Genomic DNA, 25,719 nt, shown 5'->3' with positions numbered 1-25,719 from the left:
AACATTATGAACCTCGCATGCATCAAACAATTACACAATCATTAGTGGCAAATAAAAGTAAAAACTTCAAATTAAAATAGCTAATGGAAAGAAGAAGGGAAAAAAAACTAACCAGGGGCTTATGCATCCCCCGGCTGACTACTAATTGCTCCAAGCATCTCGTCATCTCTATCCATGTTGCCATCTGCACCAGAAACTTAAATACATGAAAGGCCTTGATTTCTTTACAACAAGGCAAGTCAAGACATAAAACTAATAAAAAGAATTGACATTTATGTACAATTAAGATTCTAAGTCATGATAACACTAACAGTTCCAAGTCCTGGCAACCACAACCACATCAAAGTTTAACGCCATATTTGTTTCTTAAGTTTCCAAACTAAAGCAGAAAAACCAAAGAGTAGAGCAATCCAAAAAAGATCTAAAACCTACAAACATCAATCATACTTCAATCGCCCATCAAGCCAAGCTATATACCCTCCTTCAACCCACGCGTTCAAAGTTGCATTACCATCTTGTGGACTGTAATAAACAGCAGCATCGGGAACCAATACTTCATCAATATACACTCTTCTCTCTCCACCAACCAGAATTCTGCCATGACAAATTGTTGCACCAACATCAACCGGACCCTTTAGCAACTTCGCACCAAACTTATCTAGTAAAGTGACTCTAGGTCGTTCAAGCGACCCAAAAGCAGGGTCAAGTTCGAGGAGTTCTTTGGAGAATGGAGTTGAGTAGAATTTGAACCAAGTTTAGTTCTAGGTGTAGTCACACCCATATGTGCCGGCATTGGCCATCACATTATTATTGCATAGTTGTTGTTGAATGAGAACCTGCGATGGAGTAGATGATGCAAGGATATTTTTTATGTGTGGATCAAGTATTAACAACTCTAACCATTACCACTAATTGCAAAGAAAAAATTGACCTTGAGCATTGATTTGCCCTCAGACACGTCTCCATCGACCTTTGATTTAAATGAAGCCATGTCGGCCTCGACCTTTGCAACTGATGTAGTGCCCATCTGGTTGATTAAATCATTTGCCACAGCAGCATGTTGTAGCTGCTTTCTAATAATATTAGAACCAACTCCACGGACACGGTTCTTCTTTTCCTTGCCAAGTACTTCAGTCAACGCATCAGAGTCGATGTTTTCAATGTCAGTCTCTCCACTCGCTAGTCATCTTTTCTGAACTGCTTTCACTTGATCCTGCAATATATATTTTAAAAAAAAAATCAAATCAAATATCTAAAAATATGTCCGATAGCAATAAAAAACTACAGTTAGTTAATAGAAAGAAACAAAATTTCTACTCACATATTTTTCCCGAGCATTTAGCAAAACTGAACCATCACGGCGTTCACGGCCCTTGCACCAGTCATCTACCCGAGTCCTTTTTGCTTGAGGGTTTTGTTCTTGCTACAAGCAAATAATCAATGCTTGGTAATAGTGCTAAAAGAAAGACAACTAAAAGAAAATATATTAGTCAACTAGCATAGTTAATTGTTTTGCAAATTTTATACATGATCAAACGACATTTTTATTTCAAAAGTGATACATACCAGCTCCTTATGTATTTGGGAGAAGGTTTTCCTCCCATTAGTAGTACCAATATCATTCATTGCCCTATTGTTTGCATTTTTTGCATTTCTGTCCTTTACTTTAGGTTGAAGCTCATAGTCAATAAAATCAACCCAAATAGTTGGATTAACACCAGGTGGGCAGTTTGCCTTAGCTGCTTCAATGCTTTCAGAGTTTGCCAAGAACTTTGACCGATACGTCGCTTTCACAGTCCTAAGTTTTTGAGGATAATTCGTCTCAACCCATGGACGAGAAGCAAAATTGGATACATTAAATTCATATTCCTTCTGTCATGAGTAAAATGATTGATAAGAAAAAATATAGTGAGATATAGATGAAAGAAAGGTAGAATTGACCAAAAACAATACAAAAAAAAAAAAAAAAAAAAAATACCGTCAAGGCTTTCCAAATAGCATCCTTAAAGCTATCTTTCACTAGTCGCCAATCTTTAGTGTTGATCGGGATATGAAGCCTCACTTCATTCCCTATTGCAGTCTTGAAGTTGCTTGCATTTGGTCCAACAATTTGGCCATTAGACCACACATCAACAAGCAACTTCCCAGAGGGACCTCTTAATTGTGCCGTTTTGGATGATCGAGAACTACATTCACCTGTGGGAGAAGATGCATCTGATGCGCTGCGGTGTGCATTTGTATTACCTGACTCCATTATTAAAAAACAACCTAACAATTCCCAACAATTGAAAACATATTATCAAGGATTTCATAATGCTTCAAATATGACATATAACAAACAATTATTTAAGATCTTTAAAATGTAGAATAGATAAAGTAAAAAGAAAATAAGAAAAATTAAAGGAAGAGCACTATCAAATTAACCAGGATATCAAAAAATTAGCACCCAAATCTAGTACATAATCATCAAAAGAGAAAACTAGTCTTTTGAACATGTTTTCAAAATTACAACTACACACTACAATCATCGATGTGGTTCTAACAATGATCTCAAATTAGGTTGTTGTGCAAGAGTAGATTGAAAGTCTTCGGGTACTTCTAGCTGGTCCACTTGACTAGTCATTCGCCTTGGTGAATGTATGACCACCCACCAATCATGATTTTTCAGATCTCTCGAATAGAACACTTGATGGGCTTCTTTAGCGCAAATGGCTGGCTCATCTAACATTTTGTCAGAGCTCTTGAGCCGATTAAAATTTACTATCAATAAGTTAGAGTCTGGGCATAGCTTACAGCCATTGGTCTTATCTTCCACCCTAACCCAGCCACAATAAAACACCACTTCCTTGAAATTTATGTAATCCACCTCTAGTATTTGTTTGATGACCCCATACCACATAGCAGATGCATCGATAGGATTTTTATCTTTCCTACTTGATGTGAATGTAGTAATTGCACTCATGCAAACACCACTGTCTTGCGTAAGAATGGTCTCATCATGAGACTTAGTAGAAAATAAATAACCATTAACGTGATACTTTCGAAAAGTTTTAGCTTTGAACAATGACCCTCTAGCAAAGAACCACAATTCAGATGAAGTGTCATCATTCTCCAAACAATTCTGAAAAGAAAACATAACACAATTCAAAAGTGTAAATAATATAAAAATCGTATATTCCTATCCCCATTAAGTAATACCTTATTATATAACCAGTCGATAAAATCTGTTTGTATCTCTATTTTCGTCTTTGCTATCCCTTTTCCTCGCCTCGGGAACTAGATTGCAAAGACTCGCGATACTCACTACAATTTAACCAAAAGTTAGTATATATCGTCAATTTATTACGGGAAATAGACACATGTGAAGAACTAACACTGTAATGATCGTCAAGTCCATCGACTTCCAACCGAAAAAGTAGCCATCTACGGATTTGTACAAATTGCTCCGACGACAAAATCACATCTTTACCTTCAAACACAGGCCCTTCATCAATATATTCATCATTTTCATCTAGAAACACTTCACCAGTAGTGCTTTTGTGATTTTTGCGACGTGGATTTGGAATGTACTCCATTGCATACTTAACAGACTCAGAGACAAGATACGACTCTGCAATCGATCCTTTAACAAATTGTTTGTTACTAGGTATATCTTTGCACTCCTTCATCGACCTATTTAAGCGATAAACCCATGAATGCATTTATTAATTTTATTTAAAACTGAGACAAAAACAATGGGGATTGAAAGAAGCATAATTTACCTCTCAAACGGATACATCCAACGATCTCTAGCTAGTCCACACATCAATGCCTCATCAGCTAGATGCACAACAAGGTGGATGCTAATATCAAAAAATGATGGTGGAAAGTACTTTTCCAACACGCACAATGCCTCTGCAACCATGTATTTGGCATCTTGGATTTCTTTTCGAATTACAACTTTCGAACACAATATGTTAAAAAATAAGCTTATCTGGTGAAGAGCTCTCCGCAAATCAGGATGAGATGGAAAAGCATGTTGAAGTAGCACGGGCAAAAGATATTGCATAATCACATGATAATCATGTGATTTCATTACGAGCAAACAAGGTGGATCAAGACTGACGATGTTACTTTCAGATTAGATGAAAAACCTCGATGGGAGCTTCAAATTTTTTAAAGTTTTAAGAAAATTCATCTTCTCCGTTTTATCTAGAATGAACGGTGCTGTAGGTTTAACTTGTTTCCCACTTGCAGGGTCAATTTGCATCCACTGATTTCGGTGTATGCCAAGTTCCTTCATATCCTCTCGTGCTTGGTCAGTATCCTTTGATTTGTCTTTCTTACTAAGGATCGTGTCGAGTATGTGCTCTGCAACATTCTTTTCAGTGTGCATCACATCAATAACATGACAAACTTTATGATGAATCCAGTAAACAAGGAAAAACAATATGGACTTTCTGTACCATGCCAATGTAACTTCATTACCCTCATTGTCGTTAACCACATTTTGACCGCCTCTCTTCCGCTTTTTACCAGGTTTATACTTCACATAACTCAACGTTTGCAAAAGTGCATCACCATTTAATCGTTGTGGAGGAGTTCTACGCTCCTCTTTCTTGCTACCCACTAGTCCCAAGTACTTACCACTCCTGAACGGATGATTACCTTTAAGGAAAATATTGTAATCAAGGTATACATTCTTCCTGCTAGACTTCAAATATATGGAAGAAGTGTTGTCACTGCAAATAGGACAAGCTTTGTAACCATGTATTACGCAGCCCGCTAAGTTTCCATATGCGGGCAAATCATGGATCCCCCACATTAGTATAGCTTTTAAAGTGAAGTATTCTTTTTTGTTCATGTCATAAGCTGGCACTCCTTCCCACAACTCTTTCAACTCGTCATACAAAGGTTCAAGAAAAACATCAATGTCTCCTTTTGGTGCCTTGGGACCCGGTATAAGCAAAGACAACATCTGAAACTCTGATTTCATGCACATGGAAGGGGGGAGATTGTAAGGCACAGTGATGACAGGCCAACAGCTATAACTAGTAGACTGAATGCCACGCGGATTAAACCCATCAGTTGCAATTGCAAGCCAAACATTGCACTGCTCATTAGCAAAGTCTGGCCACTTTTCTTTACAAATTTTCCATTGACCCGAATCAATTGGATGACGCATATAAGCCACGGAAGTCTCTGCTCGTGCATGCCATGTCTTCTCATGTGTTATCCATGGTATACTATACAACCGCTTAAGTCTTGGAATTAAAGGAAAATGTCTCAGTACTTTGTTAGGCTCCTTGGAATTCTTCTTCCCTTGACCCCCCTCCTTAACTTTATATCTTGGAGCTTGGCACTTAGGACGATCTCGTCAAATCTTTCTCTGTCTTCCAATATAAGATACAGTTGTTCTCGCACGCATGAATGCACGTAGCCTTCATCCATAAGTCTTTCAACATCTCCTTCATTACTGGATACTTCTCTGGGAGTGTGTTACCTTTAGGCAACCATCGCCTCAACAAGGATCAGAGTACTGTCATACCAGTTCTAGACCAACCAAATTGCTTCTTTACATTGTGAAGTTCTACAAGTGCAGAGAGAGTTGTCTCGGGACCCTCACATGCAAGATACAATTTTTCACACTACTAAAAATATGGTTTTTTGCCACGGTTAGTTGTGGTGGCAAAAAGCCCAAAATTCGTGGCAACATGTGTTTTGCCACGAAAAAACTTTTAGCCTCGCTCGAGGCAAAAAAGGGTGTGGAAAGAAGTTTGTTGCCACGACTTTTGCCACCGCTACAAGAGAGTGAACATTTAGCCACGACCATGTCGTGGCAAAACATTGTTTTTTATTTGAATTAATTTAATTGTCAAAATAAATTAATTTCTTTTTTATCACAGCACGACCGCTGCAAAAAGTATTTATTGCCACAAGTCGTGGCAATAAATGTTTCTCCCGCCATTATTTTTTTGTTCTTTTGGCAACAAATGGCGTGGCAAGACATTCTTTTGTTTTTTTTTTTTACAACAAATGGCGCTGCAAGACATTATTTTTGGTTTTTTTTTTGCAACAAATGGCCGCGGCAAGACATTATTTTTGGTTTTTTTTTGCAGCAAATGGCCGCGGCAAAACATTACTTTTGGGTTTTTTTTTATAGCAAATGGCCGTGGCAAAAAGTGTTATATATATAATAATAATAATATTAATTTGTGTACTAAAACTACATAGAACTATGAATGAGAATCTAAAGTGAAATTTCATTTCACATGGAAGCTACATAAACCAATTCCAATCACTACCAAAAATAAGAGAAATAACAATCCATCTTTCGAGTATTTCGGTATCACACAAACAAAAGTATCAAACTATCTACACAAAAAATTCTTATGATGAAAGTCCAAAATCCAACAGTACGCATACGCAATAGTACCATATTCCGCCTATTAGCGCCAAAATCGCAAAAACTATGAAGTTTCGGAATCAATCATGCATGTACAATAAGCTATCGTTGTGCATTTATTTTCTGCGTAAACAAACAACAAGAAAAGTTTAGAAATAACAAGAAAGACATAAACCGAAGACAATAATTAAAGGTTTATCTCCTCCAAATGCTTAGTCATCTACCAAGCTTAGCATATGCTTCATTAGTGTCGACTCTATAAACCAAAATGTTCACTATAAGTTTTGTAGCTATTTCATACCTAAGACCCGAAAGACCAAGGATGATAGCCACTCCCTGCCCTTTTTTTCTCACCTGCCCAAAAGAAAAGGAACAAGTCAAGACCGATCACTACTTGTAACATATCTAGAATTCTAGATTCTAGACAAAACAGAGTAGATGTAGATGCAATTTCATTATTATAAACTGAATAATACAGATAGATAATATTATAATGTAGCAAACACATGGATTATGGACGTAGTTGACAATACCCAATAATCGGCCTTAAACCCCATCAGTTAACAGGCGATTTTACTATGATGGCAGATAAAAATCTTTTCTACTTTTAAATTTGTCAATGATGAGGATAAACAGCACAAAGAGCACTTGCATCAGCAACGTTCTATGCCCGTCAACAAGTAGCAGATGGAGAATTATATGCAAAGCAGAAAGAGGCGGAAGGACTAATTGCACTAGCTCAAGCACAAGGCACATATTTGCGTACACTCTTAGAAGCACTGGGAGGTAACTACACGGCATTAAGAGATTATATGATGATCAACGGTGGTGTGTTCCAAGAACTTGCAAAGATTAATGCAGGCGCCGTACAAGGACTGCAGCCAAAGATAAGTATTTGGACTAATGGGAGTGGTGGTGAAACGGTGGATGGAGTAGGAACTAGTAGTTCTGCCTTGAACCAGGTTGGTGGAGTGTATAAAATGTTGCCCCCATTGTTTCAGACAGTACATGAGCAGACTGGAATGCTTCCACCCGCATGGATGGGTACTTCAACTGACTCAACAAATAACTGAAATCAATATACCCCTAGTGTGTGGACGTTGTATGTAAGCTTGGTTTCAGTGTAGATTGTGTGGACTGAAGGGGTGATGTGTTGCATGTGGCTTTACTTCAATTAAATTATGTAAGCTTGGTTTCAGTGTAGATTGTGTGGACTGAAGGGGTGATGTGTTGCATGTATCTTTACTTCAACTAAATTCCGCAAAGTTCAAAACAACAGTGTACAACTACAAATCAGAGAAAGTTCAAAGAACCCGAGTCCTACAGTTGTATCCGCGAGAGATACCTCATTAGAAAACGACCATGCAGCATCTGAAGAAAAACAAATTAATAATTGAGGATGGGAACCGAAAACGTCTAAGAGTCTAAGACAACCTTTCAACTAATATTTTACATTTGACACATCTATAAGCAAATAAAATCGAAAGGAAAACCTCACTGTATTATTTTTTTTTAAATTACTTTCTGACATCCCTGACGTTGTATCCAACCTGACTACATATGACCTGAAAAGGAGACATTTCTTGTGTCCAAAGAAAGTGTCCATGTGGTTCTTCATTCAGATAATAAGTCTTCACTGAGGAGATCATTTAGAATTAATCTAAACTCATTAGCCTTTGCAATTACATTTTACCAAATTAAAGCCAAAAATTAAGATTGCACTCTACCCCAGCCCAGAATCGGTGATATACCGATATCCACAAAAATGTAATATACTAATTACACGGACCAAAAAGATTGGTCATATCCACCAACAAATCTTAGTTTAATATTTCAGTTAAACCTAATCTCTTACTTCATATATATGATGCCCTGTTCCCGGTACTAGTGGTAGTATAGAATTCTTATATGCCCCATCAAACTTACAATAACTAAAGGCAAGGCAATTTGTTCCACCAAATAAAAAGCCACACACCGCACCTTCAAGTCCTTCGACTCCATGAAGGCGTGCCCCACCTTCTCTAGCCTATTGTTTAGTTATTCCGTCCAACCATGTTCTAAATCAGGTACCTATTCCCCAACTAGTGGGAAAAAAAGATAATCATTCCTATATAGGGCCAAGCATTGATACTTATTTCCTCAACTTGGGGAACATATGTTTAGTATAGCGGGGACAACTATGGAGCATAAAAAATAGGAAAAGAGGTAAGAACTAACCACAAAGTCGGGGTACTTAAAATTTGGTTCCCAAGATACACCTTGGTTCCGAATTGTCAAATCAAGCAGCAAAAAATCCGGTTCAAAAGACCATCTGATCTACGACCACCCTCAGCACCGCTTATTAACAATAAATAACAATAAAACAAACAAAGGGCAGCACGGGGGCGGCTTGAGCCAAGCCTAAGTGCACCAAGCATTGCCATTTGAGCAGGTTGTTGGGGAGTATCGAGGAACTACTCTAATAAAGAAAGTCATTTCTCTCTTTGGCGGGATACCCAATTAGGGGAGAGCGAGCTTCCCGAACCCCCAACTTCCATTGATTCAACTTAAATGGATGATTCAACCGCTACTTCAACAACATCAATCGATGAAGGCGTCTGAGAACTTCAATCTCGCACATTGAAGGGAGGCACCGACTTGATATCGCCCATTTATCGATGTTTATCGAGCGAAGAAAGCCCATTCAAGCGATTGAAGCGGGTACTAAATCGGTCTACGAGACTCAGTCTTGAACTCCAGAAGCCAGAGCAGAGTTTTCAAATTCCTCCAGCTGTACATCCTTAAGAGATGGGAGTTGACCAAGTGCTGGGAGATTTTGACAATTTCTACATTGTTTGAGACTAATCAAGACTAAATCTGGGAGCAATGGATCCGTCATCCACCGTGGGAACCTGTTATCTCTGTAACCTTTTATGCCCAACGCTTTAAGATTTCGATGTGGCTCGAGGTTTCCCAGCACATCAAAATCAATTTTCACTCTGTTAACGCCTTCGTCATTCCATACTAAATGTAACCTTGCAAGGTTGGGCTTACCCTTTAGATTCGCTTCCACACAATCTCTAGCACTGCTCACATTTTCAAGATTGAAAATCTTCAACAGGCCTTTGATATGTATTAGTCCATTCAACTCATTCAATTTGCATCCAATCCCCTTCCCCACAAAAAAGTTTCTAATCTCTGAATAGAAGTTAAATGACTAAGGCCAGATGGCATGTATGTTAACACAGTGTCCTTATGGGTATAAATGTGCTCGAAGTTTTTGCAATTTCAGATTTCTCCGTGCAGCAATGTAATTTTACTACATAAAAGCCCCAAGCTTTCTAAACTTTGCAGCTTAGTAATAGAGTTGGGGGGATTAAACAGAGTCGGATATAATCTCAAGGTATCTTAGGCTTCAACTTACCAATGGAACTTGTAACTTCCCTAGTTTCTACCAAACAAACCCAAAGACACGTAAGCATTTAAAGTTTGAGAGAATATCCTCGATGAGAGATAATTTCGAGTTAAAAAAGAAGTGTCCGTAAGTTTGTATGTTTACGCAAGGATTCTCGAACTCAACCGGCAAATCTTCTCCCACGCTTGGCGCAGATGCCGTACTCCATTAGGGATGTCTCCTTTAGTTTCCTTTCCCACAATGAAGTACTCTGTTCTCGCAATGATTGTGCAAGGTCATGAACAAGGTCATGCATTTTCAAAGTCCGAATCTCCCCAAGTAATCTAGTTCGCTTCTTGAAAGAACGATCTCCACATCAAATCTTTGACATAACGATTACCTATATCTTCTAAGATTTGATTTTCTCCGAACGTGTGAACAGACCCTTGTGCCACCCATAATTGGATCAGTTCTGGCTTCGAAAGTACCCAACCTTTAGGAAATATAGCACAATAGGAAAAGCATTAACAGGAATGGAATGGCAAATGATTATAGCTTATTCTCAATGCAGGCAAAATCCCAACTTCTTCTAGAGGCAATCTCCAAAGATCACTATCTTTGATACTCGTCCACTCATGTTCCTCAGTCTTAAACCGCATTAAGCTTCCAAGGGCTTTAGCTGCTAGAGGCACTCCCCCACACTTTCTCACAATTCCCTTTCCAATTTCCACAAGGTTCGGCTTTCCTTGCTTTTGATCTGAACCAAATGCCCTTTGCTTGAACAAATCCCAGCAATCATCTTCCGACAACCTTAAGGTTTATATTGTGAAACGGATCCCATTATAACTGCAACCTTTTCGCTTCTAGTGGTTACAATTATTTTGCTTCCCATTGCACCTCCTAATAACAAATCTTTCAAGTTATTCCATTTCTCACCGTTTTCATTCCACACATCGTCTAGAACTAGTAAAAATCTCTTCCCTTTAAGTTGTTCCGAAGGCGAGATTTGCGATTTTAAAATCCTCCCGACACACACCCACAATTTTAAATTAAAAGTACGATTTTAAACAGAAGAAGTTGGCCAAACACAAGAGAGAACTTACAGAGAAGTGACTGAAGCCCTTGAACCTACAGTTAGAGGTTCACAAGTCGTAGTTCATTCTGAGGTACAAGCTTCAAACAGATTTGCAGTACTCATGCCAGCAGAGGATGAAGGTGTGCAGGAATCTGAAACTGAGATTGAAAAGCAAAATAACATGGAAATAGTTCCATATGTGGCAGCCATTTCCAGAAATGAACAAGAACTGTTACAGGAGGACAAATTTGAGGAGGTCAGAACTGAATTTGAGCCATCAGAAGTGGGTTCTCTGAATACAGAAGGAGAAGAAGGAAATTCTTAAGATTCTAAAGAAAAGAAAGTTTACTCAATCAAGAGAGGAGAAATTCGGCAGGAGGATAGCTACTCGGTAAGTGAAGAGGAATTCGAGAAAGAATATTTTTCGGACCACCTTGATCTTTGAAGAAGATTCGGAGGAGGTATTTGGAATGTTAGAATCTCCACCAATAAATGGTATTAGTGTCAAAACTAAACCGCTAATAGAAACCACTGGCCTCTCTAGTCAGACAGGATGGCATAAGGCCAAGAGGAAGTCTAGAAACAAGGCCAAAGGGGCAGCCAAAGTCAGAAAAGATAATAATGAAGAAAAGGAAGAGAATGCAATAGGAGAGAGTATCAACGCCATTGCAAGTACACAACACATGCATAAGAGCAACAGAGCTGGTGCAGAAAAAGGGACCAAGAGTGGGTCAGGAATACAACCCCAGAAAAAGGGACCATATCGGGGCAGTTCATGGGCATAAGCTGATGTAAGTATCATATCACCAGCAATACTAGTAGATACAATCTGAGTAATTATATCTTTGTTGGTAAACCGCACAACAAAACGATATTTGGGTGTCCCGTACTTGTTCTTGTCCTGGTTGATAAGACGGATACGAGCCCTGTAATCCGTCTTTCCAGCTCTCTTTCTCCTGAACTTGACTTGATAACGCTTAAAGTAAGCCCTCGACTTTGTGGGTTTGATGAACACCATGGTTGGGTTTTCGGATATGCTCTTTCTTCTGCTGCCGAGAAGAGAATGAGAGTGAGAGAAAACCAATACAAGTTGAGTGAAGAAAACACCAGCGTCCCCAATTTCTTATAGCTGATCAGAATAAAACAGAACCATGGCAACAGACTGATATGTGTGGCACAGGAATATCTAGAAGTCAAAGACTCTACGACGAGAGTTTTACAAGACCAGTTTTTGTTCCCGATATATGCCCAGTATCCTGCGCCTTCGATGTTATTGAAATTGGGTCATCATTTTTTCTTCATGAAGAAAGCGACAAGTAGCTTAAACGAGACTGCGATAGCGAGTTCAAGCACAACCCTGCTCTAGCACCTCTTCCCAATTGAGTAGGAGTACTGAAACTTCAATCCAGAAAAATGGGTTTATTGAGGCTCAAAGTGACATCTCACTAGCCATCCAAGATTAAACTCAAGTTTGGATCGATCATCCCTACTAAAAGCGTGACAACCTCGTTTTCACATTTCGAACAAAGACACCAGAGTAGACAATATCTCAAAAGTCAAAACATAGACATCACTCAAAAAGGCACCAAGAGTCAAAACAAGAAGCACACAGTTGAATACAATCAACCCTTGTAACGATCAAATAGGAACTCTAGCTTGCTCTAGACTTGGACACCGGTGTATATCGGGTTCGACTTGAACTCTAAGCAACTCATGACTCTAAGAGACCAGCTCAGATTATAAAGAAAAAGAACATTCATAGACAAGAAACTAAGCATGTTTACATTACCTCACGTGATACCATTTGGGCAAAATTAGCCACCTTTTGCATAAGTCGTGTTTCCATGTCCCATCTCGTGCATCCAATTGCCTCTTCATCTCATCTATTTCATGTTGCCTTTGCTCATCTTTCTCTTGTGCTTGCCTCTTAATCTCTTCAATCTCAAGTCGTCTTTCCTCCTCCTTCTCTTGTGCTACTCTTTTGCATTTCAGCCAACTGGCTTTCGTGTCATTCACACGATTGTCTCGAAGATAGTCGGAGCCAAAGTAGGCTGGTTGGGGTTACACCTCGTCCCTTCAACCTCACACGTCCATGCCGCTCTGGAGGCATCACTTCCCTATAGATCTCATCTGAGAGAGGTAGTTGTGTCCCATGTTCATCTATACCTGCTAGGTCTTTCATTTTGTGCTTCGTATTCCAAAAAAAAATTAACAAGATTACGGGATATTAAATACAGCCAAGTATGATATTTAAACTGAAGCTATTACTAAGATGAAATTGTTACATACAATGTATTCTCTTGATTGATCATCAAGAGCGTCATGCGTTTGTGAACTTGTGTGAGTCCTCACAAAAAGATCTCCTAGGGAAGGGGTGCTCGGCCTCGACTCTAACCAAATATAAAGAAATTTATTAATTGTTAATCACTAGTCAAATTCAATGCCGCAGTAGGAAAATAAAAATAATAAGCATATGTACCATTATCTCTTCAAACTGGGGAAAACTTATTCTTCCAGCAGCATGCTTCGCTATTTGCTTAGCACGGTTAGCCCTATTACGTTTAGAAATTGCCTATACAAAAAGATCTCCTAGTTAGTATTGTACCCTATAAAAATACTTAAGCTAAACATTACACTTTTTCTTACTTGATGCTCCGGAGTATCCCAAAACTCCATAAGTTGAACCCACTCCTGTTGCGATAGTTGCTCTGGCCTATGGCTTATACGTTCTTCATATGTGGCATAGCGGGTATAAAAGTTCCTTTTCCATTTACTCTTTCTGTTTCTGAATTCGTCCCCGGAAATCACAGCCAAAGTGGGCTCTTTTCGGGTCTCATCAAGTTCCCATTTATCCTAAAACGAGAGACAAAAAGATCTACTAAGAAATGAAATAGACAGTTTTTTTAAATTAGTGCAAGTGTGTGCAGATCCAAATGTCCATACCTTAATGTTATCCCATAACCACTCTTTGTCGCCTACATCTTGGAGCTCCCAATTTTTTGTCCAATCAAATCGACGTGACGTTGCCATTAATACTCCAAGAGATTCAGAGAACAAGCTTGGATGTTTTCGAGGTCCCCACCGGTTGTCGCCTTTCCATACCAATTCCAACTTTGAGCCATTTGGTTGGTCAAATACCTTAGGAAGGGTAGAAGTGCCCCTTACCCACTTTCCAGCTGTACACAAGCCCAAAGCTTCATTAATTAAACATAAGACAATAATGAACTAGAATGTTAGTTTAGTTAAACTTACCGCTCTCGTCACCATTAGGATCCTCTCGAAATCGTTTGACCATTGCACCTGTCTAAATCGTCACATAAAGCAATTCATCAAGTAAATCCATCAAGGAAGACACTAGATAATAACCACTCCCAAAACATAAAAAAAAAAAAAAAAAATAGCACAAAAAACTACATATAATCATCGTCACTGTCATTGTCTTCATCACAATCATTATCAAGGTCTTCATCACAATCACTATCATTGATGAAGTCTTCATCACATTCGACACCGTCAATGATATCTTCATCAATAGTATCCGCAACAACTTCTACTCCATCAATCTCACTCCTAGTCCAACCGTTAATGTCGTGGTGTCTTTGTCAACTATGTTATCCACATCTTCTTTGCATGCAAGGCGTGTTATCTTCGGTCGACTCAACCATTGAACCCATATCATACAAGTCCCTTGGAAGGCGTCTTTAACACAACTCGCCAATTATCATCCAAATTATCTTGGAGATAAAAACTTGTTCAGCTTGAGATGCTAAAATAAACGGTTCACTCGTAGCTAAGGTTAGGTGTAAAGTTCACGATGTAGTGAACCCATATTCATCTATTCTCATTCTCGCCAGCGAGTCATAACATCCCACCAATCACACTTGAACAGAAACACTCTATTCTCCTTGCAATAACGCTAACTCAACTATGTCATTCAACACACCATAATAACCCACACTACCGGTCACTGGGTTCATGTCTTTCAGCTTCATAAAGCTTGGCGTTTACGCCGATACAAAAACTCCACTATTCTGAGTTTTCCTTCGTGACTCCACGAGCTTTTTGTGTGAAATCTGTATCCATTTGCAATACAGCCCTTGAAACAAGAAGCAAATCGACTAGGACCATATGCTAAACTCGAAGTTGCTTTCGTGACCAACTCCCCATCCTTTTTCATTTGCTGGACCTATTCAGATAAGGAGAAAAAAATAATGTTGAACTTCAGTAAACATAAGCAATCAGTAGCAAGTAGCTCCAATCAAAAAGAAAGAAGACAAAAAAATGGCTTCTTTTGCAACAAACAACATGGCAGAATATTGGACTTTTATTACAAGGTTTGAGGCTCAGACCTCAGAACACTCTATCTGAAGCAGAATATAAATTGTTGTACATGAGTAATTATTATAAGGTTTGAAATTTTGAATAGCCCTAATAACTTTACCACTATTGATAACACAACTAGATCAAGTAAAGTCATTATAGTAGATCGACATTAGATCAAGATATACTCTGAAGCAAAGAAAAAGAGCTATTACAACTAATTACTCGGTAATGCAGAGAGACATTCTTTGTCTTCCACTCTCCAGGACCCAAAAGAAAAGGAAACAACTAATGCAGGAGGGAGGGGGAGAGAGATTTACTAACATCTTCCTATTTTTTCCTTGTTCTTTGTGTTGGACGGACTAATTACCAATGCTCTAGGAACATGCAGGCTAAATTCCAAGTAGAACAAACATCCCTAAATAAGAAACTAAATCTAAACTGTACTAAACATCCTCTAAATATCCCTAAATCAGCTAAACATAAATATAAATAAAACAAGTAGAATCCTTCTTGAGGCATGTTACTAAACAGTGAAATCATATTGCTATCTACAAAACTACTTTGGAAAAAGTAAATCGAAAGTACATAAACCGATATACATAATCTAACTGCATACAATTAACACTTACTTGGTTTTCAAACTATTTACCAAACTGTTCATTATGAATACGGTCCACATTCCTAGCACTTCCCCTTAGCCGAGCTCATCCCTAATCACTTGTTTGTGTTTTGTACAAAACATTATTGCATTTTACGACATAGGTTTATAAATAATATTTCTTTTAACTAAAGCACAATTTCAATAAAGTGGACTTACTCAATAAATGGTACCACTTCCTCACAATTGATTAGCACATACAAACGAGCTTGTTCCCACTCATCGTCTGTTAAAGTCCTAAACGCGTTCCCTTTCCCTAAAGCACGCATTGTATCACGAAAAATAGAAAAGCTGTCCATCCAATCCAACAACTCGAACTCTTCATTCCTCCCTGTCCGGTTGAACTTAGTCTCCATCCCATCATCTAAGTATCTTGAGCAGAAAGTCAAGCATTCATCAGCAAGATACCCTTCGGCAATGGATCCCTCTGGTCTACTCTTATTACGAACATACTTCTTCAAAGTGTACAAGTACTTGAATAAATATAAAAGATGACAAAATTTAAGTTCAAATTTTAACAAAATACAAACAAAAGTAACCATTACTATTATCTTTACTTCGACCTTTTCGATTGGGTACATCCATCGATAGTACACTCGTCCAAGTGAGCTTAGCTTAGCTTGACTAAATGAATAGGCAAGTGCACCATAACATCAAAAATGATGGAGGAAATATCATTTCCATTTTGCATGTGTGACAATCTGGTACTCAAGACGTTCCAACTCTGCAACCCATAATACTTTTGAACACAACTGCTTGTAGAAATTAGAGAGTTCAACAAGAACTAATGTAACTTCCTTAGGTAAGATTCCACGTATTGCAACTGGAAGCAGTTGCTGCACTAGAACATGCCAATCATGACTTTTTAGGCCGGTATTTTGCATTCTTTCACCTGAACATGACGCGATATATTTGATGAAAAATTATCCGGAACTTTAATACCTTTCAAGAATTGACAAAGCTTCCTCTTCTCAGTCAAGGACAAGGTAAAGGGAGCAGGGGGGATATAGTATTTGTTACCCTCTTTAGCTATCGGATGAAGTGACTTTCGCATACCCATTAACACCAAATCTTGTCTTGACTTCAGGTTATCCTTTGATTTCTTCTCTAAATTCAGCGGTGTCCCAAGCCAACTTTCACCGTTGTTCTTTTCAATGTGCATGACATCTAGATTATGGAGTAAACAAAGGTATTTCCAATATGGGAGCTCAAAAAATACACTAATCTTCTTCCAATTGTGTGGCAAAGAATTATCCTCTCGACTTCTCTTTTGTCCAATAACCTTATCACTATTCACCTTACCAAATGTGATTTGGTCGAATCCATCTAATTGAGCAAGTACATCACTTCCAGTAAAGGGGCTTGGGGCAACTCCCATTTCTATCTTGTTATCAAAAGAACTCTTATTCTTTCGATATTTATGATCAAGTGGCAGGAATTTACGACTTCCCATATAACATAACTTTTTCCCATTTTGCAACCATTTTGAGCAAGTCTTCTCATGGCAAGAGGGACAGGCAAGTTGTCCTTTAGTGCTCCATCCGGACAAATTAGCAAATGCTGGGAAGTCATTAATAGTCCACAAAACAGCTACATGCATTTTAAAATTCTGTTTTGAAGAGGCATCATACGTCTCAACTCCCTTCTCCCACAACTCCTTTAACTCATCAATCAATGGTGCAAGTACACGCGTCAATGTTATTTCCGGACTGCTAGGGCCAGGAATTAGCAATGACATGATGAGAAAAGGTTGTTTCATACACATCCAAGGCGGCAGATTATAACGGAACTAGAATAACGGGCCAAGTGCTATGAATAGAACTAAGACTACCAAAAGGATTGAAGCCATCACTAGCCATTCCGAGTCCGACATTGCGAGATTCTAAACCAAATGAAGGATATCTTTGGTCTAAGCTTTTCCATTCCTTGGAGTCAATTTGGATGCCTCAAAGCACCATCTTTAAGACGATCATCGGCATGCCATCTCATATCTTTAGAAGTTTTTGAGCACATAAATAATCTTTGGAGTCTTGGCTTTATAGGAAAGTATATCGAAAAAACCTTAGCGCCTTTTTCTTAGGTTTTGCGCGGATGAACTAACTCTATTTTCTGTACACTCCAAAGTCGTGATCCATCTTGACTCACCACATACATCACAGTTATCCTTGTCCATGACTGGTTTGTTATCCTTCCAATACAACATACAATCATTAGGACAAGCGTCTATCTTAATGCACTCCATCCCAAGATCCGAAGTTGTTTTTGATTCATAATGATTCTTGGGCATATTGATGTCATTTGGAAGTGAATCATTTAATACCTCAAGCAACATGTCAAGCGAATGATTACTCCACCCGTTAAGACACTTTACATGAAGCAATCGTACTAGAAAAAGACAATTTTGAACTCTTAGTACAGCCAGGGTACAAGGGTGTGTGCGCTTCCTTCAACAACTTGTAAAACTTATGTGCTTCTTCATTTGGCTCATCCGTTCGAAAGTGTCACTTTGGAACTAGACTCATTTGTATTCGAACTAGGTGGTATGTCATTGTCTATACCAACCATGTTTTGAAATCCTAATGCATCTTGCAACATTGTATGCATATCATCACCCTGATTAGACTCGGTATTTACCTCCACACTCTCCCCATGCTTTGTCCAACGGACATAACTCCGTAGTATACCACGATTCTTTATATGATGTTCCACTATATGTTTAGGCAATAACATTAGATTAAGGCATCCTACACATGGGCAGTAAATCTCACCACCAAGTTCCTTAATTCGATTATTCCAAGCAAACTCGATAAATTTCTCACAACCAAGTATATACTTACGACTGCATCTTCCTAGAGTCGGATCCATCCAACTTTTATCCATTTAAAAACTGAACTACAACTACATAAAAAAAAAAAAAAAAACAATCTTGTTCAGCAAGAATATCATATCCTACATCAAGTTCAAAAATTAATATATTCACTAACATATCCTAACATAACATAGGAGAACCAATAAAAAAAAGACTGTGACAAGGCCATATTAACTGTCCAAATGTGGGATTTACCACCAAATATTGGTCTCACATAATTGAAGAAAGCAATAGCCATGAAAACATAACTAGAACTCAATACGAGGAAAGCTAAAGCTTTAAATTTGAAAAGTCGATCTTTTTATCCAAAAATAACATAAATTGGATTAAAACCTCATATATATATATACAATATTCTAACAATAGAAAAGTCGAATCAATTGATCAAATATTCTTACGATATTTAGATTTAAATAAAATAATGAAGTGCTTGACTTAGTCACCAGATCGTTGAGCGGGAGCGGGAGCGAGATCGCCTAACTTGAGAAGCTCCCACTTTGAGAGCGCCCACAGAGCGCTTATATATACTAGTAATTTTACTAATTAATGAAGTACTGAGTAACAAATGCTAGTTATCATACTTGATTTTTTCTTGTGTGTTCTCAAAGTAATTAATAAAGGATTAATAAATCAAATGTTTGATAACAAAGTTACAAATGATTCTAACCAAAAAAACAAAATTACGAAGGATTGAAAAAGAAGTAGAATTAGGAGAAAGGACAAAAACATAATTAGCTATTGAGTTGGCTGTAAAACTGAGAAAAATAAGTTATACTACACTAGTGCTACTATGAGATGGGGAGTATAGTATAGTGGTACAGGTCTTCTTCCTTAAACCTTCTTCACACTTCAGAGACCCAAAAATTTCATGAACGACAACATCTCGACAAAAACCCATTTCATCAATTATGAGAAACAAAACTCGCTAGTTCGATAAAATCGTCATATTCTCATCTCTTCCAAATTTTTTTTTTGTTTTTGGATTTTGATTAATTCATCTACAATATTTGGATTTAAAGTTGAGAATCTATTAAAGTTCTTCAAATTAGTGAATGGTTTGTATAGATAATTAGATTCGTGTTTTACTCTAGCAGAAAACTCATCTAAATGGATGATTAGAAATAAATTAACTGATTCTTTAGTGCAAAGAGCAGTTCTTTAAATCCAAAACGCGGAGAAGGAGGATTACCTGAAGGTAAAATAAGCAATGGAGAAGGAGGCAGAAGCAGTGAAGAACAAGAAGGCAACCGGTGAAGAAGAAGCAGCAACTGGCGGTGAAGAAGAAGGTGGCGGTGAAGAATAAGGCACTGGTGCGGCAGCCGGTAAAAAGTATTTGGGTTTTTTCAATTTCTTCTTTCTTCGATCTTTTTTATTTGATTCAACTATCAAAAAATAAACGAGCGAAAGAACCGCGGGAATGCTAATTATTTCTATTTTCTATTTTCTATTTTTTCTATTTTCTATTTTCTGCGGTTTTTCTATTTTCTGATTTTTTTTTAATGAAAATAATTATTTAATGTTTTAAATAGCCTTTTTGCAGCCATCGACGCCAAACACTTAATTAAAGCCACGCGCAAAATTTGTTCGCTACGAAAGGTTTGACTTAAAGCCACGACCACATTGAAACGGTTGCAAAAAATGCACCTTTTGCAACAAAAGGATAATCACGAGGCAAAAAGGTACTTCTTGCCACATATTTAGTTTGTCGTGGCAACAAGTAAGATATAGCCACCAAACCCCTAGCCGCGGCAATATGTCCGAGGCTAAAAGTCACTTTTTTGGTAGTGTCAGTTGCCTTTTTCTTATATTCATAATACCTCTTTCCTAAGTCTGGTTTAGGAACATAAGGCTCATCAAACTCCGATCCCAGACTGCCATCACCCACAACTCTTTCATGCAATCCAAAAGAAGAGTCAACAAAGTTTCCCATCCCAATCCCGACCTCCCCAATAGTTTCTTCCTCGGTGCCTTCCATCTCAATAGCAACATCACCAAAGGTTGTTTCTCCAATATTTGCAACCATTGGAGGATGAACGGCAATGTTAGATAAGTCCTCACCATGTAAAGTCCATACACAATAGGACTTCTCTATACCGTTTGAGACTAAATGGTGCTCAACATCTTTATAATTCAACCAATACCTATTTTGACACTTCTTGCACGGGCAAGGACACTTCTTACCACCCAACTTCCACTTTGCAAATTTAAGAAAAACCTCGAATCCCATAGAATATCGTGGTCGCCTCTTTCCTTTTCACTCATCCATTCTTTGTTTATTGGTTCAGACATTCTATACTATATTTAGACACCAAGGGAAATAATGATCAGCATAAATAACAGACAACTAGCTATCCAAGTACAACCAAAAAGCAAAAAACAAACGACATCATAAGATTCAAATGCAGGTAACATTGTTTTCAATCCATAAGGGCAACAACAGTTAAAACACTAAATTTTGCAGGTGTATAGCTCGTCGCTTAATGCAACATATAATTTCCATCATATCTACAACTCAAAACTAACAAATACTATGAATATATGTCATGCGCCCATATTTTTTCAGAATGAAAGAGCCACTCTGAAATTGTATTTGTGAGTACAGGATCTTTTGCTTTAGCACTACCTATTGATTTGATTTATTCTAGTGCAAGGCAACTAATGAAATTAAATATGCACCAACCTAAAAGAAAATGTCTAGCCTAGTTATATTCTTATGTCCTCAACAACTAATTATCGCATTTCAAGTAGTATGTAATCCTGGAGCTATGTACATAACCAACAAAGAAGCAAACTTTTATAACCACATCTATTAAACCAATAAAGATTAATATTTTACCTCAAAATTAGACTTAGCAGCAACAAGTGAAACTTTTGAGAAAATCAGTCAACCCTTCAAAAAAGAAACATATCAAGTATGAGAAAAAATAGCTACACAATGGATAAGTGTCATACACCAACATTTTCAGAAAATTCTATCTTATAGTTGTTTTTCTAAGCCAACTGCCTAGTATGCACTACTCCCACTTACAAATCACAGACAACAACAAATTGAGGATGCTATGAATAGATTAACACCAATGAGAAAAAGCAGATACACAATGGATAAGTGTCATACACCAACATTTTCAGAAAATTGTATCCACGACTCCACTAACACATCTATCTTTCTCAATGAATAATAATAATAATAAATTACAGAATCACTAACTAAAAGAAATTCTATCTTACAGTTGTTTCTCTAAGCCAACTGCCTAAACTGGGGACTTTCGGCACGCTAAGAAATCACTTTCCAGCAACGCAGGACAGTTCAAGTATAATGGTTAAGACCCCTATTACTCCTAACATGGAAGCCACATCTTTCAACACTGTAAGGACAATGAGATACGACACAGTCTGTTTGAAATATTCAAGCCAGAAAATATCGCATTCAAACGTCACGTGTACAGTGTACCCTACATGATGACCCTGACGGAAATTCCCCACCAAATTTTGTGGCTATAAATACTAGGTCTCTGCAAAGACGAATGATCATTTTCATCCTCTTTTTCCCCTCTTTCACCCTTGTGCTTCATCTTCTGGTAAATCAATTTTCATTTTCAATTTTCAATTTTCAATTATTATTACTATTTTTTTTTTTGGATAGGTAAATCAATTTTATTAATATACACATCAACAGTAGGATGAGGTGTCCTACCAAAGTACCAAATACAAAGATTACAGATAGAAGAGGTAGAAAAGAATTAATAAAAAATGCATTAAGGAGCATAAATGCTCAAAACAGCAAATAGAAACGGTAGAACCATGAGTTGTCTTCCCACAATTAGCTAGTATTATTATCACATGTTGATTTTATATTGCCATACATGTCTTTCTTTATGTCTTTATATGTGTCACAGGAGAAGAACAAAATTATCTCATTCATTTTAAATCTTATGATGGATCAAGAGCACTAAGTTCTACTCCAAGGGTTCGCTTTTTCTCAAGATGCCAAAGAACCTTCTCAAACAGTTGCCGCCTCCTCTTCAATGCAGCCTTGATTCCTCTCTTCAAAGTTATTGTTTATGGCACTCACTGAGTTCAGTTTGTTCCATCTGCTGATCAGATCACCAGACAGCCAACCTATTCACTAAGGGTCTTCACAAAAATCAGGTACAGATAAACCAATGAAGAGCCTTCAAACTCCCCAAGAGAAAGGACAATTCACTTTCTTGGCTATCCCCTCTGTTCTATTAATTACCATCTATGGTCTTATACAACAAATACCAATACCTAATCTATGGTCTAATACTAAAGGACAAAATTAAGTCAGTCCCATACAAGCTGAACATTTGAAAGAATAACAGAAACTTCTATAGTGCTTATGAAACCAGATTGCAAATTAATAGCTACTAAATGTTTACATAAGACTTACTCGAAGACAAGGTCCAGATAAAACTGAGTAGAGAACATGATCACATAATGGAAGAATATATTTATTGTAAATCATGACCACATGATGGAAGGCATAAAGAAAACTAGTATGCACTACTCCCACTTACAAATCACAGACAACAACAAATTGAGGATTCTATGAATAGATTAACATACAATCAATCAAACATGTTTACAAACAACCAAGAAGAGATAGAGAAAGAGAGAGAGAGTCAGCAAAAAAGTAACCTTTTTTAATCGATAATCTACGAAGAGATTGACCTGGTTCGTCATAGAAATTGGAGAAGATGGGCGTAGAGAAGCTAGGGTTCTTCAGAGAGTTTTTTTTTTTGTTTCCTGCCGTATGAAAAAAGAGGTGAGATAATTCCTTTTGTAAGTGTTAGCCGAAAAAATAAGTGAGCTAAAAAAAATAAGAAAAAAGAAGGGGGAAATGTGACCGCGTTACCAAATTTTCCGGTCGTGACATTTTTTTATTTTCCAATTTATTATGCATATTTGTTTCCTTTTCTAACGAATATAAATGTTAGCATATCCCAAAATAACTATGAAAACATTATTAAATATTAATTCAAGATTTTAAGTAACACTTGTTATAGTAAGTAACGGATATAACTGTTACTACCTAGCAGTTATATCCGTTACTTATTGAAAATTTGCACTGTTACAAAATAGCTATTATGGTGTAGTGATGGCTAGTTATTTATTAATATATAGTACAAAGAATGTCCAAGGGAGGAGCATATTAATTATCACACCTAATCAATCATAGTAACAACTTGATGAAGATATAAATAAATTCCAGTAGTTGAAAAGATGAGTCAAAGAAAGTCAAAAGATATATATATATATATATATATATATATATATATATATATATATATATATATATATATATATATATATAAATCTCTGTTAAAAGTAGTCTACCTTCATATAATCTGATTTCAGTAACCAAGATTCTTTCATATAGTCTACTTTTTATTTATAGAAAGAACAATCATGACACCAATATGGCCATCCCCATACTGTTATTATCCCTCCCCCTTTCATATAAACCACCTCCACTTTATCTCCAAGTAGGGGCAAATGTGCAATAAAGCCCAAGTACACCTTACGTCTGTAAGAGCAAGACACCTCATGCTCAATTAGACCCTATATGCAAATGACCAGGTCCTACCTTAGGACTAAAGTGACCACACACACCACACACACACAACTAACTTTAGTAGTAAAAGTATTCCTTGTTGCCAAAACTTTGGGGGCCAAAATTTCAAAATGAACCCATTGTTCTGGATCGCTCAATTTGTGGATATAATAATTATAATATTCTCCTACTCTATCTAATGACAACACCTTGTAATCTTGGACATCATCTCACACAAAAATCATTAAAGCTATGTGATTACAAAGAAGGAAATCATGATCTTAGTCTGAACACCCATACTCATCAACGACCAAAACACAAATTAAACAAAATTAATTTCAAAATTAGAATACACTTGCCAGAGAAATGAAGAAAATACAATAAAAGCACAAACTTACAGATTAGAAGAAACTTTTTGTAGAATGCAGATCTGATTTGTGTACCAAACACATGGGTTATGGATTTCACCTCTTCAAGAGAAGACTTGTTGTATTTCAATAAGATCTGCATAACTGAATCAGTAGTGCGTCAGTACTGGTTCAAGCCTTAAAGTCATTTTTCAGTACTGCTTCTCTATAAAACAAAATTACTCAACTGCCACTATTATTCAGTACATGCAAAACATAATGAAAAACACTTTTTTTTTGTCAAATTCAAAAACCAGATGAACACTAATGGTCCCTCTTTGAGTTCATTAATCAATTAACAATCAGAATTCCATATCTTACAACAATGAAAAACAGTAGATTCTTTGTCTAATAGAAATCCCAACATTAACTAATAGAAAATAGAAAGAACAAGAAAAAAAACTAACTAGGGGAAACGCATCCCCCGGCTGACTACTAACCGCTCCTCCAAGTATCTTATACCATTGATGATAGACATAAAATTGAATAGTTTACCTACGAAATGAACGATGAACTCAAAATGTAAGTAAACTAAAACTTCTTAACGTGTCTATATTTATCAAAGTTTCTACTCTCAATTCTATCGAAATAGAGTGGAGTAATAAATTCGTTCCACTCCTAGTTCTCTAGCATGGAATGTTTTCTAGTCTAATTAATCGGTCTTAAGTTTGGTGAGAGCTTTACGAAGGGTGTTATACTATGATACAATATGAAATTGATTATGTTGAATTTAAACTACGAATGCTATGTAAATATGATTGTTTTTGAATCTAGATAAAGGATTAGAGGGGAATCAAATCCACCTCGAATCCAACTTAATAACCTAGCATAGATTCTTGTATCTCGATTCTTACGTTCTTATGGCAAGAATTTCGAGTTCTAATCCCTAGTGTTCATGGCATTTCTACCAAATACTAACTAGCATGTGAGGTCGTCCACCCATTCTCATGGCGAATCACGACCCTGTAGAGTGGAATAGATTCTACAACGCTACTACACTATACCACTAAGTTTTCATCAAAGCTTCATCCACCCCTCTAATGGAGGTTTTAGC

The 25,719-nt window shown here is 37.2% G+C and overlaps 1 protein-coding gene across 1 annotated transcript; it reads right to left on the bottom strand.

Moving 5' to 3' along the window:
- Positions 1 to 437: 437 nt before the first annotated feature.
- LOC147509862 (uncharacterized) lies at positions 438 to 24,736 on the bottom strand. The gene is made up of 9 exons (XM_086597939.1): positions 24,657 to 24,736; positions 21,520 to 21,573; positions 1,979 to 2,268; positions 1,567 to 1,872; positions 1,322 to 1,423; positions 1,208 to 1,213; positions 932 to 1,117; positions 778 to 836; positions 438 to 594 (listed from the first exon to the last, which is right to left on the bottom strand). Exons 3-9 carry the CDS (start codon positions 2,252 to 2,254, stop codon positions 438 to 440), a joined length of 1,092 nt encoding a protein of 363 aa, XP_086454065.1. The 5' UTR covers positions 2,255 to 2,268; positions 21,520 to 21,573; positions 24,657 to 24,736.
- Positions 24,737 to 25,719: the final 983 nt, after the last annotated feature.

The sequence above is a fragment of the Coptis chinensis genome, chromosome 3 (assembly GCF_015680905.1).
Source record: "Coptis chinensis isolate HL-2020 chromosome 3, ASM1568090v1, whole genome shotgun sequence".
Lineage (NCBI taxonomy): Eukaryota > Viridiplantae > Streptophyta > Magnoliopsida > Ranunculales > Ranunculaceae > Coptis > Coptis chinensis.
The sequence above is the reverse complement of the archived record's forward strand: the minus strand, read 5'-3'. Positions and strand labels throughout refer to the sequence as shown.